The sequence below is a fragment of the Ambystoma mexicanum genome, chromosome 1p (assembly GCF_040938575.1).
Source record: "Ambystoma mexicanum isolate Mex_15411 chromosome 1p, UKY_AmexF1_1, whole genome shotgun sequence".
Taxonomy (NCBI): Eukaryota; Metazoa; Chordata; class Amphibia; order Caudata; family Ambystomatidae; genus Ambystoma; species Ambystoma mexicanum.
The window spans coordinates 1092760580-1092776640 of NC_090921.1; the positions used below are offsets into that span (position 1 = coordinate 1092760580).

Here is a 16061-nt window from a genome sequence, read left to right on the forward strand (position 1 = left end):
ATCGTGTGGAGAAGGATGAACCGGGAGCAAGTGTAGCCCTCTTTCTGCAAGTGTATCGTATAGTAAACTGTAACCAGTGGTTCACAGTAGAGACAAAGCTCATGTGTCCACAGCAATCCAGTCTCATAGACGAAACCCCTGTTCTACTCTCCTGTTCACCCAATCTGCTATTATCAGACCCCCAAAGGCTTCTGAAGGTGTTTTGCCTGATGAACCTAGGCCCACATGCCTCTTTATTGGAAATGTCAAGATACAACTTCTTTGTGCGACTGTACTGCAACATGGCTAAGGGTGTTTGTAGCAGCATCAGAGCCGGTGCCTAACTTAATCCTATATCAACACTTTAAACCACATGAGTAAATTGACAAACTCTCTAAAGGCCACATGCCATTGCTTTCTTCGTATCAAGCACTTTCAACAGCCGCAAACTAAAAAGCAAAGTAAAGACGAACAGACACCCGTCTACCCTCACTTCCTTCACTTCCACAAAAAAAACCTACTTTTGCATCACAAAAACCTTTTGCAATACCAATTTCCGTTTCACTCAATGGGGTGCAATTCCTATCGTTCTTAGAAAAGTGTACTTTTTTAATGTGAGACTATTTGAATTGGCACATGTGAAATCATTTAACTGTTTTTTTCGATGGGACATTTTGAAGCAATAAGCTCTTCTCTGATTACGAGTTCCAATGGTTGTGCTTAGATATAGAATAAATAGTAGTTTGTTTGATTTTGAAAATTGCAATGATGGGCCCTCTTACAAACCTCCATTTTTTAAATGATGACAACCATACCAGTCTCTGAAACATTTTAGCACTGCCACGCATGTGATAGGATACAAAGGAATAGACACACTCAGACATTTAAGATGAAAGTGATTTACTAGGGAACTCTTACCGTGAGTGGAGAAAATAAAAAACGGAAAGGCATAAAGGAGGGAGGTTAGCTCAAGGGCAACGTGTTTCTCTTGGAAACAAGACTATGCAGAGCACCACATGCTCGAATCCCGGTCCTGCACTTAGAGACTGGTCGTCTGTATTAAGTACATTATAAATGATTAATTGATAAATAAAGTGCAACCAAAGAGTCAAGATTATTCCAGTGGCTGTGAGTAAGGGAAAGATAAAAGTTCAAACTGGCTTTGATTCAGCTAGGTTGGGATCGGGGTCTCTTTCCGGTACCACAAACCAAGTCTTTCCCAAAAAAGCCTCTATCAGCATAAGATGTCTTAACAAGAACAAAGTCTCTGTGTTCCCCAGTGCTTGGGGCTTGCCTTATCCTAGGTCTAGGTCCAATCTATCTGCAGGCACTGGTTTCATTGGAACATCTCCCAATATTTCGATCTACTCATCAGAGATGTTTCCTTCTTATTCTGTGGTCTGTTCTTCTTCATGTCCCCCTGTGTCTGTTCCAGGTAGTCAACACAATAGCAATATCGGGGTCCTGGTTGAAGAAAGAGAGCGTCATGGGCCAAGGTAGTAGCAACTCCCAAAGTCATGGATGGGGACCGGGGAAGGTGGGCAGGGGCAGTGTGTGACCAACTACTCTGCAGTGTCCTCCCAGTGCCTGGGGCTCTCCCGTACTCTACTCATTCTCCTTCCGATAATTTGCTTCCCAGTCTTCCTCTTCCTTCTTACTGGGTTCTATCAATTTTTTTCTTGCTGGTTGTTCCTCCTCCAGCTCGCTACGCTTGGCCCTTCTCTCTCAAACTCCCTTTCCCACTTTTCACTGGTACACCTTTCTATCAATCCCTCATCAAACATGCTTTCTTTCCCATACTGGGCTCTCTCATTCTGTAACCAGCTCTGGTCTGTATATTCCCAGTCTTTCTTCTCTTCCCCACATTCTTTACCCCTTTGAGCACTACTGTCTCTGCTCCCCCCCCTCTCATTGTTATTGCTGTCACTATCTTCATCCCCTTGGGCACTGCAGTATCTATCCTCGCCTGCTTCCCTTCTCTGGCGACCACCCTACACTGCACTGTTATCACTCTCAAGGTCTTCACCCATCTGGACACCTTTGCTCCTCTGACCACCACCCTCACCTGTACTACTATCACTCAAGATCGTCACCCTTCCACGCATCTTCTCCACTTCTATAAGCACCACGTTCTATTATACAATCATATCACCCGCAAGATCATCACCCCACTGCGCCTCTTCATTGCTCATCTGAGAGCACCTACTACACTGCACCACCCCCTCCTCATTACTAGTGTTGCCCTCTTTAGCCTATCTCTCAGACACTCCTTGCTACTTTCTCCATTAGCTCTCTCGGGCTCTAGTTCCAGCCCCTTCTGCAAGCTCTTGGGCTCTGGCTCCTCCCTTGAGCTTTGGGGCTCCTTGCCACCCCTCTCTGTGCTGTTGCTTTTGACCCTCTTCCGAGTTTGTGAGCTACTGCTTCAGCCCCTCTCCTGGGCCCTTTGGCTCTTGCTCCAGCCCTTTTCTTTTCTGTGGCCTTGAGTTGTCTCCATCTCTATCATTTAACAAGCTCCAAACAGGCACTTATTTCCTATCTCCACTCACCAGCTCATTCTTCTAACGCCCACCTTGACAGCCTGAATCCTGTGTCTCATAGGCCTTAGCCCTACCCCCTTGGGCACTACTTTCCTTGAGGGTCTGTACTGGTGTGGTAAATTTGGAGAGGGTCTGTGATTAGTTGTACCACACTGACAAGTGCTTCTGGGCTTAGGGATCGGACTACGCCTTCATAAGGCCTATTCATCTTGAAATCACTCTCTGCGTTGATCGACTGTTGGGAGGGTAGGTCTGTGTTTATTTGCCTATTTCTGTACATCTTGAAGGAAGTTCACAAACGTCTGGGTTGGGCGGATTTCCTGTATCCAAGTGGTTACTTCGGAGAACTTGTGAGTGCCATACGTCTTGACTGTAATCTCCAGGAGAGTCATAGAAATGTTCTGTCTGCTTCCATAGGCTGTTGAAGTTACCTGAACTGTCCTCACAGGAAAATCGGAGATACGTTGGACTCGCAAGAGGCCTCAGAGCAATTTGCACAAATATATTGAGTCTGTTGCATTCAGAAAATGATCACCACAGGAGATTTTTTAATACACCGAGAACTCGTCTATTCTCGTGGTGAGTCATACAAAATATTTGTTTATGCCTCCGTGACCCTACCAAATCTCCAATAATTTGGACTTGGGAATTCTGTGTGGGAACCCTAAATTCCCTGATCCTGCTTTCCTTCAAGTTCACCTCTGGAACAGCTGCCCTTCTCAGAGAGGACGGTGATGTTCCAAGTCACCTGTGGCTGACCCCTTCATTGGGATGGGGTTCAGTGAAGGTGACTAGGGGGATCCTCACGCTCGATCTTGGGGAGCACTTGGTCAGCACACCTAGGACCCCCAGGAATAGGCAGGGGCCTTTGTCACATCACCAAAAAAGTATCTCTTCCCCGGATGTGTGAGCTAGTGGAACACATTTTGTGGGAAGGGGTATGTATATTTGTGGGGTACGAGGTAAAATATCGTGCATTTTGAAACCAACGTCAAACAAGGATGCCCAGAGGTAAAACCGTGTGCACCTCTAAATAAAATACAATATACGCACATTCTACCATACCTATCCACTTAGCAAAATCTAAAATTGTTTGACAAATATCATATTTTTGAAAAATAGGTTTCTAAGCACTTTGGCCGTGTAGCAGAGCACAGACAATTATATAGGAATTGAAGAGCAATTTACGTCAGTGTGTGCGGGTGCTCCCTCTTGGTATTCTGGAAAAAAATAAGTGGAAAATGGTGCAATTTAAAGCACATTATCCCAGTAGCATAAACATGATTGTATACATTTTAAATATTATTTTACAGGGCCAAGAGGTTCTACCCCAATGAAGCATGGGACATCTAATGCAATATTGTGTATTTTAAAACACACTAGGTCCGTGGCATCTGTAAGTGATTTGCAACACATTGCTACCAGTTTCCTTTACATGCAGGGTGTACAGTACATCATTGTCAATTTCTTTTAAGACGATGTAGCACATCATTGGCAGTTTCTGTTATACAGAGTTAACACATCATGCCCAGTTTCCATCACGTAACATTAGTACATCGCGTGCCAGTTCCCAATATGCCCTGTTATCTCAGATTGGCCAGATTCCATTATGGCGAGTTAGTAAAGCATTGTTAGTGTCTATTATGCCCAGTTAGTGCAACAGGGACTGATTTCATTGTATTCATGTTGCACATCAAGGCTTCATTCCATTAGGTCCCCCAATTAGCATGTTTGGTCATATTCCATTTGGCTCACTAGGCACAGCAAGGCCTAATTCCATTACACCCAATAAGAAAAGCAAGGCATCAAATGTGTGTGAACAGTAACCATAACAAGGTTTGATTCCATTATTCCTTGTTAGCATCACATACCAAATGGCCTTATGCCCAGTTGGCACATTCTTGAGCACTGTTCTATCCCTAGCAGTTCTTGCCCTTTGCTATTCATAGGGATGGGGGAATCCTTGACCACCAGTGGTGTGTCACAATTTAAAACCCGAACCTACCACTCGGCACAGCCTGCCACCTTACCAATGCCAGACTGTGTGCAGCCCTCCACCCCCAGTATAGTGCTAGCCAATAGTAGGCAGGTTTGGGATAGTATCTGGGTGCGCTTCTTTCAGCTGGTGCTGACATATTTTGTATCTACCACATGTTCCGCCTGTGGCCACAGGCTGTAGGTAGGTGGAGGAGGGTCACAATGACATGGCCAGGCAAACCTATCCTGGCCAGCAAGGATTTTGCGAGAGGCGAGCACAAGAGCTCGAGCCTGAGAAACTGGAACAGACAATCAATTTAGAGAACAGTGCCCTTAAAACCAGCATAATACTGGGTAAATCTGTATTTTCTGACAAATTGGCAAACTAAATGTGATGGAGACAGTGTTGAATGTCTGTATTTTCAGTTATCTGTGTTCAAAACACCTAACACCTGAGGTAGAGCTGACCCAATCTGATCTTAGGAAGCCCACTTCCTGCCCTTCTGATTAGAATTAAATTCAATAGTTATTTTGGAATGTAAGCAGTCAGCAGGAGGTCTTGCACAATAGGGAATGCACCCCTGACACATGTGAAATACCAGCCACTGAAATTAGAATTAAAGTGTTGTCTATTAGAATGTGAGGCAAAAACTCACCTTTGACTTGGAAGCTTCAGAGAGCAAATGGCCCTTGTCATTAGCGATGAATATAGTGTAACCATCCAGTGGACAGGGTCGCTAGAAGAGGAGAGAATTGCGGTATTAGAAGATGAAGGTGAACATAAGAAAGATAAAACCCAAGCAAACATACAGATTGACAGGCTATAATCTGCCTAAATCCCCCGTGCACTTTACAAATGTAAAGAGCCAATGCCCGAATCCATGGCATCCAGACTTGCCGGCTATCTAAGCCATGGGAAACTTGTTCAAGAGGGAAAGAGATCATGGAAGATGCCCAGCGTGGGCCTTCAGAGTAGACTTAAGGATGTGATCTGGATTCTTTAACGCAACCTTAGTACCAAAGTTGGCTCTTGCTGCTTGAGAAGGAAAAACAATGGCATACTAGCTCCAACACCCTGAAAGTATTATTTCTGAAACAACAAAGGTTTTGATGTCCCTTTAATAGTTTGGGTGATTGTCTGCAGTCCTCTTCCATGTCCCAAGCAACAGGATTTCTTTGGCCCGAGTGTGCCTTATACAATCTCCCTGGGAAAATTATAAGGGCTATTGAATAACTATCCGAGTCTGTGAAAAGGAAATCCAAATAGGAAGGAAATCCGCCAATAAATAGTTAAAGATTTGGAGGAACAAAAAAGAATGGGAAGAAAGTTGAAGGCATTGTGCGGAAGACAGAAATTAAAAGCAACAAGTTAGACTCCAAAGCCCATCTAGCGGCTGCGAAAACTTGATGTCACGGTGATGAAAGAGTACTACAACAGTATTACTTATTTGACTAACAGAACTCCTTAGGATTTTCAGGCAAGTGCGATTTCATGAATAGTTCAATTTGACAAGGACATAGCTTCCTTTTCCACCAATGATCGGAAGCTATCCAAAACAAAACAATGAATGAACCTTCAATACTGAGGTCTCTCATGCTGCAATCACCATCCTTGACACGTCCTTCACTAGCTTTAATAGAAATAGGGGGACTGAAGTGATAAAATCAGTGTGTGGCCTGAAAGCATTTTCAGTGCAAAGATGCCAATGGCCTACTAGCTTCACCAAGGACCATATATCGATCCTTGCATCAATCCTAACAGGCCCCTATGACTTATTGTTACTGTTCAGGCTAGTGTCTGGAAAACTAAAAATATAATAAATATATAAAACACTATCCCTTAGTTGGGCATCAATGACTAACCCAAATACTGCTTGATCTCAAACCTTCTAATGGAAGCAAAAATCCTAGCAATGGTGGTGACTCAACAACTTCAACTTTACAACAAGGAAAACTTGTTTCTTATTATCGTCAATCCTTATTCAGACCAGCTAGAGGTATTGAAACTACACTACTTGACATCAAGGAGGAGCTCCTAAAATCCCATTACAATTCCCAATTTCCATCGCTGATCCTACTAGACCGGTCCACATATTAACAGTCAACCATATTGCAACACCTTCAAAACAAAAAAGGGATGAATGGGAGAGCACTTGCTTGAATCCAATTCGCATTCCAACACTGGTCCTTCCAAGTCATGATTGGTCAATTCATCATGGAGGAAAGTAAATCATCTTGTGATATTCTAAAAAGCGGAGCATTTTTTCAACATGGCATTTCAACCTATATATGAGACTATAAGCCATACTTCTCGACCTTTCCTCAATGTCTTTCCAAATTTGAACAGAGCACACATATTGTGATCCGCTTATGCAAGGGGACCAACCACCTCAAAAATAGAACAGTTCACCTTATCAAAATCCAGGAATGGAGGAGGGCTATCAGACTCAATGTCAATTTTACTTTTCGGCAAGACCGGTGTAATTGATGTACCCGGCTGTTAGCCATCAGCACTGAAAAGCTTTCCCACACTTGCTTGGACTGGATTTAGGGCGGTTGCAATGGGCAGTCCCATAGGGTGAGTGTGGGACACTTTTGTGGGGGAATTTGAGCCAGTTCGATAAGGTAGCACATGGAAAAACTGTCAGTTGTGACCAATATTATTGGCCCAGTGTGCCTTAAAATGCACTTTTTGCCACATAGTTATCATGAATTCATCTGGTACTACATAAAGAATTCATAGGAAAATGTAATGAAGAGCAACTACCATTATGGCCACTTTTTTATTGGTGCCCTGGACCTATTTTTGTTCCTGTCCGAACCTGCTCCCGCATCATTCTGCAAAGGGAAGAACTTTGTGGTCACCTTTAACTCCATGCTTACTTTCTGTCCCAAGGTAGGTACACTAAGTACGAGCAAACACCTTCATGCACCATGTTGTAATTCAAATCATCTCCCTACTCACCGTCAGCAATCAAACTGACCTTGTTAGAAATGTGGTACTGTCTCATCTGGCCAATTGTGATAGCATGGATTCTGCACCGCCAAGGAAAGTAACAGAGCAAGTACAACTGGTTCATAGCAGCACGGCTAAACTCTTTCTGGGCCTAAAGTGACAGGACAGCATATCTCCAGTTCTTGGAATGCTCTACTGGCTCCCAATTGAACAGAAAACATCTATTAGACTACAACAGTTAGCCTACAGAGGAGATTGGTAATTTTGCCCAAAATACCCAAGGAAGATAACAGAAACCTCAGATCAGTAATGAACAGACTATTCCGCTCTTCCAACATCAAGGATACACACTTTAGAGGCAGGACATTGGGTGACTTGTGGGTGAAACTATGACAGTTCTTGTCCTAAGAGACCTATCACACCAGCAGCACCATCTTATGTTCCCAGAATCTACTCTCATCATTTCCAACTTTACAAGTCCTGGGTATTACCTCCCTTTTCTAGACCAATATAAAGAGTCAAGGAGCCAGGAATGAGCTGAATGACTGGCTGTGAATGTTGACTGCACACCCCATTTTTCCACCTTCTCAACTCTATACCCACTCCCTTTGCAAGACACGTTTGCACCTGCACCCCACTGGGTATTACATTGTGCGCTGATGGAGGTCTGGCAGCAAGTGTTGCAAATGCTTGGTTTCTTTTAGTTCTTTTGTTCAATTGAAGTGACTGCTTTCTTAAAAATAATTTTAAAGCACCCCATTACAACTGGCTAAGCCTGAACTGTACTTAAATTCAATAAAATAAATATGTGTACAAATGGAAGCAGGCAAAGCATTCCACTGCTTAGTCACCAGGTTGAGAACAGCTTTTCCAGTCATCTTTCTTTCCCTAAATGGAGGTACATCGAGGAAGAGGAGAATGGTTTGAAAATATGTTAAAACTGGGGTAGCATGCATCAGTAATCATGGGTGACATCTTTAAGAATAGCATTAAACCACATGTAAATATGTAAAGTAGGCCCCAAAATGAGCCTTCACATTATTTTATTTTATTTATTTATTGGACATTTGTATGGCGCCTACACACAAGTGTTTCCAGGCGCGACAAGACAAGTTGGGGAGGGGGATGGGTGGTACATAAGAAAACAACAGAAACGATTATATTGGCGTTGTGGCAATCCTATCGTGCAAGTACAAGACAAGGTGGTAAGTGCAGCGGTTTGGGGGTAGGGAGAGAAGTGCAGGAGTGGGGTGCCCAAAGGGAAGGGGCTGGGCAAGTGCTGGGGGGGCCAAGATGGCAAATGCCAGTGGAAAGTGTAAGAAACCTAAAGGTGTCTCACCCGCTGGTCCCCAGGGATCTGACATCCAGGTGGCCAGGACATGGGCATCGCTATCGGAACCAGTTCCTGGTTGTGGACAAGTGCGGAAGGATCACTTGGATGAGGGGTCTTCTAGGAGTGGAAGTGGGACACCGAAGGGCGAGACGTGGTATCCCCTTCCCTGTAACATCTTTTCCCCATCCTACCAGGTAGGATACCTAGAAGCTCAACTCCCCACCCCCCTTTCCTGACACCGACCCTTTCTCACGGACAGTTCATCGTGAGCGACAACGGACTAACACCAGAGCTGTATCCCTGACATGTCCCAACACAAGGGTCAGGCAGAGTCAGGTAATTACTGATAATTACACACACCTGACTTCGATCACACTTCCCCACACAGATAAAAGGTGGAGTACAAAAGCGCACTCCACTGTGAGCAAGGCAAAATGCACGAAGAAGCAGCAGTTCCGAGATGGCAGTTTAACACGAGGAGAAAGGCGGCAAGACCAGAAAGGGTTGCAAGGAGGGAATTGCCCTTGACCTTTTGAGAGGAAGAAAACCGCTACTTTCACAAGCCCTGGAGAATAAGAAACAGAAGACCAGAAATTAAAGCTGAAGAAAGGTGCATTGTGTGTCAAAGGTACCCTGGGCTCTGCCGCATCGATAGCCGAGGCAGGGAGGAGCGATTGTCGCTGTGGTACTGTCCTTGGCTCCTACAGCAAAGCCGCTCCAGTAAAGTCAGCACAGCCAGTGAGTCGGGTAGACCGATAGCAGATCGGTCTGTGTTAGAACCAGGGTTGCGAGCGGCAACATCTGCAAAGAACAGAATGTAAGGCATATGTGATGAGCGATGCAAATATAATTGAATATCCAAGGAGTGACGGAACTTTTGATACCCAATATACCATATACAGAGTTGTCCGGCACCACGTGGGTGCTCATTCAAAGGTCTGTTAGGTATCCAACTGAGAGTGTAAAATTGTGAACCATGAAATCGAAGTGTTCCTGCAACAGGTCGAGCCAAGCCCCGTGCACATTTGTAAGTCTTGGATAGATATACGAACTGTAATTGGTCGGAGCCCGGCTGAGGGAGACTATTTGGTAAAAGGGATCTGAGCCCGACTGAGGGGGATCCATGGCGAAGAGTGAATTGCCCTACTTGAATACTTGGAAAGGAACATTTACGTTTGTTTGATAATCAGGCCCTCTGGCTCAAGAGACTTTTGATAACTTGAGAGACTTGGGCATAGAAGGCTCTGATGCTTGTAACAGAACTGTGTCCTTGTGCCGAAGTGGCCCAAGAGAGTGCTATACTCGAGTGAACCACCTTGTCCCATGCGGACAAGATGGGGAAGGGAGGCCAACAGCCTGAACATCCTGACTCATCATTTTGTGAACACTTCTTTCTTTTTCATGAGCATTACCCCACACTATGTGTAACTTAGCAGTAAGGATTGGCAATAGGTTTTTTAGTATAGGCCCTTTACTGCTTGGACTGCATTATTATTATTTGATGGTCGTAGCTTGCTCCCATCTTAGATTTAGGCTTACATAGGCGTTTATCACACCCTTAATAAAGTTCAATAAACACCCTTGAACTGTGATCACTTGTGTCTGTTTTACTTTGATACCATGCCTTCCTTACAAAAGAGAGGGGGGAAAGGTGGGTGAGTGCGGTGGACAGGGTGGACCAGGTTAGGGCTAGTCCACGGAAGGGAGCCCGAGGGCAAGTGCTGGCAGGGGGTGCTGGGGGGACTAGTAGGGGGATGGTCTGGCCCCTGTATAACTCAGAAGGGACCGGGCCCCAGTCTTGAGAAGTTTCCAGAACTTAAGAAGATCTGGCTCAAGTCTGAATGGGGTAAGGAGGCCGTTCCATAGGGAGGAACCCACTGAGGAGAGGGATCTACCGCCCACTCTCTGCTTGGAGAAACGTTTGGCCTGCAGAGAGTTGGAGTCGGGGGACCAAAGGACACTGGCAGGGAGGTATTTAGGGATGTAGAGAGGTCTCAGGCCCCAGATAGCCTTGTGGATGATACATAGGATCTTAAATTTGATCCTTGCGGCCACCGGGAGCCAGTGGAGAGATTTTATGGCTGGAGAGATGCAGTCCCTTGGCTTGAGGCCAAGGATAAGTCTTGCGATCCTATTCTGGATTAGTTGAAGGGAGCGAAGGGAGGAAAGAGGCAGATTGAGAAGAGGCTATTGCAGTAATCCAGCCTAGCAAGAACCAGGGCTCTGGCGTCGTTGAGCTTCTGGGGGAAGGTGAGGAAAGGTAGAATGCCCCTGAGGAGGTGGAGCTGAAAGTTGGACTTCTTGGCAAGGTCTGTGATGTGTGGAGAGAAAGGGAGAGAGGAGTCAAGATGATCCCCAGGCATTTCACTGCTATTTCACAGCTATGTGGATGCAAACCTGCAGTAAGCAAGATACTCTAGAGCAGGAAAGAAGTTATAGGCTGCAGGAGAGGTCTGCGAGTACTGTGGAGGTAATGAAACTGGGCCCACGTAACTTCTAGGGGACCACAAGGCTGCCATAGGGGACTCTGATTGCTGCAGGGTCGGCAGATGGTGTAGTGGCATGTGAGAGCTGTGGGACTGGTGGTGATGTACAGTCAGTGGGTCAGGGGAGCTGACTGTGCTGGGTAAGAAAAAGACAACACAAGTCCTTCCTCCAGTTCCATCATTCCATACTGCACTTTCATCTTGATGAAAATGGGTTCAAGGTATTTAACTCTGTACCCTGAACTGGGGGTTAATCCAGACATAAGGATGCACCTTGTAAATGTCTGAATGTCATGGGTGAGATGGATGATTTTGAATGGTAGATTGGGTCAGGGGACCATTCAAATGGTATGTGGGCATCGATGAAAAGCCTGGCATATTTAAGCGTGTGCAAACATGACCGGGTGACACATACTAAACATAACTACACCTGTTTCTCCTTCCCCCTCAACTGTTGCCCTTACCCCACATAATAACATAAAATAACAATTGGTTTGTCTGCAAGTTACATAGGGCCCACATCACAAGTCTGGCACTGACCCTTTAAAGTGGCAGTAAAGGAATTAGCGCTGCCAATACCGCTCTGCCAGGTCATGAGCCAGTGCAAATACTGCTGACTGTAAAATCTGCTGGTACTATTACAGGCAGTGCTATTGCAGCCGGCCACACAAGGCGCAAACACAGCCACATCACAAGGCCATGTTCGGCGGTATTAGCGCCGAAAACCGGCACTAATACTGCCAAAAAGACAGCGCAGTAACCTCCAGCTTCCAGCTGGAGGTAAATGAACACAGGTGCCTGAAATGAAGCCACAGGTAATCCTAATCCATCCCAGAGGGATACATAAGGCACACCCCTACCACACTGTTTCCAACACCATGCTGCTAATAGCCACTGTGAGCTGGGGCAGGCAGCTGCTCATGCTGCGCCTGGAAGTAGAGAGGCAGGACAGCCAGGCCAGGGCACAGGGAATACAGGGAGGTTGGGGGCTGGAGGAGGAGTAGGAGAGCCCAGGCAAGGCGTGCACCGATCCCCAGGTTAGGCCCTCACCTTGAACCGTCACAGACAGCCAGTTGATCACCCTGTACCCCCTCAACAGTGGAGACCAGAACAGAGCTGCTCACCACAGTACAGGCCAGCATAGGGAGCAGGGTCAACATCAGGACAGATGTGCCCCCACTGCTGAAGCTAGTGTCTGTCCTACAATTCCTCAGAACTGGCATCTTCCAGCACTCAGTGGTCATGATGCATGGCATGGCACAGCCCACATTCTGTGCAGCGTTGGACCAGGTGCTTGAAGCCCTCCTGCAGCAAGTGCAATGCCACATCTCACTGCCTACCACCCCAGCCCAGGTCAATGCCATGAAGGCACGGATCTATGCCGTTGCCTAAATGCCAAATGTGATTGCTGCCCTGGACTGTACCCATGTTGCACTGGAGGGCCCCCAAGCCCACGAAGCAGTGTACTGTAACCGTAAGCACTACCACTCCCTGAATGTGCAGGTGACCTGCGACCCCAACCTGTACATCACCCACTGCTGTGCCTGCTACCCTGGTTCCACCCATGATGCCATTGTCCTATGGAACAGCAGACTGTCAGGATACATGGAGAGGCACATAGGACAATGGACCTGGATAGTGGGCGAGTAGAAAAGCCAGCACACATGCACTGTGAAGCACATGCCCAAATGGGGGGGATGCAAATAATTACACAAAGGATGACATGACAAGTCTATGCAAATTCTGTACTTGTCCACCTCCCGCACCAATGTCACAATACAGGCCAGGGAGCATGCGCATGTCGGACCTACCTGCATGAAGAAGCTGATATACACATACAGTAGCAACTGTAAACATTCAACATGACTACAGGTAGCTCAACTCAATGCAACATGCACTTACCAAAGCAATGGTGACAAATGGCCGCATCGCCTAACACAAGAACAACCCTGCCAGTACCAAAGCCGTGCACGAATGTGCAGCCAGCCCACAATGGCAAGCCGACAGACCCAGATGCTCTGGGAGGGCCCATGAGAAACCCAGCATGCCACATGCACAGTGGAAATACACTGCCACATGACAGCCACCATGTCAGCTGCACATGTCACTGACATACACCTCATCTAACATATGCTGCAAGGGGACAGGGTGCATGTGAAGCAGAAACAATGCATGACACGAGTGACACACGGGGCAAAGGCAAACCTACTGGAGCAGAGCGACGGACCAAGGGACGAGAGCAGCGGGTCGAGAACCCCAGGAGTTCCCTACAAGAGGCCGTTGCTTCCAAAAGGCTGCAAAAGACATGTGGAGAAGGCCAGATCCCAAAACAGAAGACTGCATTCTGTTTCAAGAATGGCAGCGACCCTCCCGGGTGAACGGCAGAGTTGGGGAGGCAAAGCCAAGCCTGTGGTGCTAGCCTTGACTCATGAATTGGAAAACTGTAGAGACAAGAGAGACTGCTGTGTGTTAAAGAAATATTGAAGTTGCAACATTATATCGCAAGTGAGGGCTGCACACATGTGTATGAGACGCGAAGAAAGGCAGACCTGTGAATGAACTTTGTAGTAAGGATAGCTGTGAAACCAGCGATACCGAGTAACGGAGTGGTGCAGCAAAAGGAAGTAGCCCACTCAAAAGTCTCTGTGAAAGGTGAATTGTTTGTAGCGATAAAGTGAATGAACTGTAAAAGCAAAGTGATCAAAATTAACCCTGAGAGAAGGAGAAGAGTAAAAAGCTGAAAGTTGAACTTTTGAGTTGAAGTGGTCCTGCGGAGGTCTGTAAAGAAAGCCATGCACATTCGTAAGTCTTTGATATCTGGAAACGGTCTGTGCCGGACTGAGGGCGACCCAAAGTGTAATAAGTTTGCGGAAGGGAGCCCTGTGCAAGTATTGTTCAACTTTTGTTGTGAAAGGTCTGAGCACAACAGAGTGGGACCAACGTGAACTTTTTGCTGAACGTTGTTTGGAAGACTCGAAAGAGATATACTACAACTGAGCAAAAAGGTCCTCATTTTTAGGGGGCCATGTGGATGAGGGCCCGAAACACACAGTTAGAAAACCACACTATGGCTACCCACTCTTCACACGTTCAGATTGTGCATGTCCACAGAGCTGTCATATCATTTAGACAGAGGTACACAATGTACTAGAAAAACGTATTCATATTTTAATCAATATACACAGTATTTTTACAAAACTAAAAACATATAAAATACAAGGATCATTTTGACACATAGATATGTCCAATTCATATCTCAACCTTTCCAAATCAACTTATTTTTCATGCAGAGATAGAAGGTGAGGTTAGTATTAGAGAGTGAGAGGCATTATTCAGACCTCAAACAAATGTGTTTGCCCTCTCTATTTTCATTATAAAATTGTCATGTCATTGGGCGTCCCGGTGGTCTAGTAGCATGTTTATGGACTTTCAGGAGGCAGTAAAAAGCTGGTGTAACAGGATTGTGTTTTACCAAGAAGGACTTCTCGTCCTCATCAATCCATCCCTTATTTAATGCATGGGTCATTAAGCTTTCAATCTCCTCCAAAATTGTGGAGGTAGGGTTGATGGTAAGGCGTTTCTAGAACTTCCTATCATCTAAATGCTTTTTGACATCTGCCTAGTAGAGGGACCTCTCCCAAAGGACAATACCCCCTCCTTTATCAGCTGGTTTTACCAAAAAAAGGCGTGTTTGCTTCCAAATTTTTTAATGCCTCTCTTTCTGCTTTAGACATGTTGTCCCTGTAAGGGTTTTTAGTGCTGAAAAGGTAATTAACTTCTCGCAAGATTCTATTTTCAAACGTGATAATTTCAGGTGAGACCATTGTAGATAACGGAGTTTGTTTGTTTGTTTTATTATTTATAATGCGCGAGCGTACCCAAAGGTATCAGGGCGCAGCATTTACAAGAATTTTCGAAGCTTAGTTGCAGTCATCATAGAATATACAAAAGGACAATGAGGTAAACCAATGTTATATACAAAGCAGCAGTGAGATACGAGGGTGGTTATAAACCCGAAACATTCTTTTTTCTAGGGTCTTGTTCTTGCGCGTCCCGGAAAAAATATTTGAGTTTTAAAACACAGAATAAATTTCGCATTTCAATTTCAGTTTGAAACCGGTCTGCTTTAGTGGCCGGTACAAAGGTAAGCCCTCTGCTTAGCAGGTCGATTTCAATTGATGTCAGAATGTGATCACTAAGGTTGAAAATTGGTATCACCAATTCGGAGGCTGGGGCTGTCATTGGCTTCCGCATACCATGGTTGCCTGGCTGTCGGGTCTTGCTCAGTCTTCCCCTTCCCTGAAAAAATGGGCCCCTTTGTTGGTTTCTGCCTCTGCTGTTGGTAGATGGGCCAGTGTTCGAATCAGAGTCGCTACTGTTCGACGAGTTTGAGAATGTGACACATTTTTTGTTGTTATATGTTCTTGTGTGAATCAGATGAATTAGACTATAATTCCCATGATTCCTCACAATTGAATATACTGGCTAGGGCTGATGAAAGCTGTAGTTAAAAACATCTTCAGAGCTAAAGGTTGCAGACCCTAACTAGAGAGACAGGCAGGATGGCTCTGGCTCATGTACATGTTATAAACTACAGATAGCAGGTGGCACCAGAGAGACAAGCGGTAAGGCTCCAGCTCCTCCAAATATTATAAACTGCTGACAGCAGATGGCACTAGAGACAAGCAGTAATGCTCAGGTACATGTGGATATCATACTACCGACAGCAGGTGGCACTACAGAGACACGCAGAAAGGCTCTGGCTCATCTAGATATTATAAACTACACACAGC

General features: G+C 45.6%; 1 protein-coding gene across 2 annotated transcripts in view; it reads right to left on the bottom strand.

Annotated features, from left to right (window-relative positions):
* Positions 1-16061, bottom strand: part of CFAP126 (cilia and flagella associated protein 126) — a 216713-nt gene that overhangs the window by 85461 nt on the left and 115191 nt on the right. Inside the window, exon 3 of one of the 2 annotated variants that reach the window (XM_069604687.1) lies at positions 5150-5230. The exons of the other annotated variant lie outside the window; for it this stretch is intronic. Coding sequence (XP_069460788.1) covers positions 5150-5230 — 81 coding nt within the window. The remainder of the gene's footprint in view (positions 1-5149; positions 5231-16061) is intronic. 2 annotated transcript variants of the gene reach the window in all.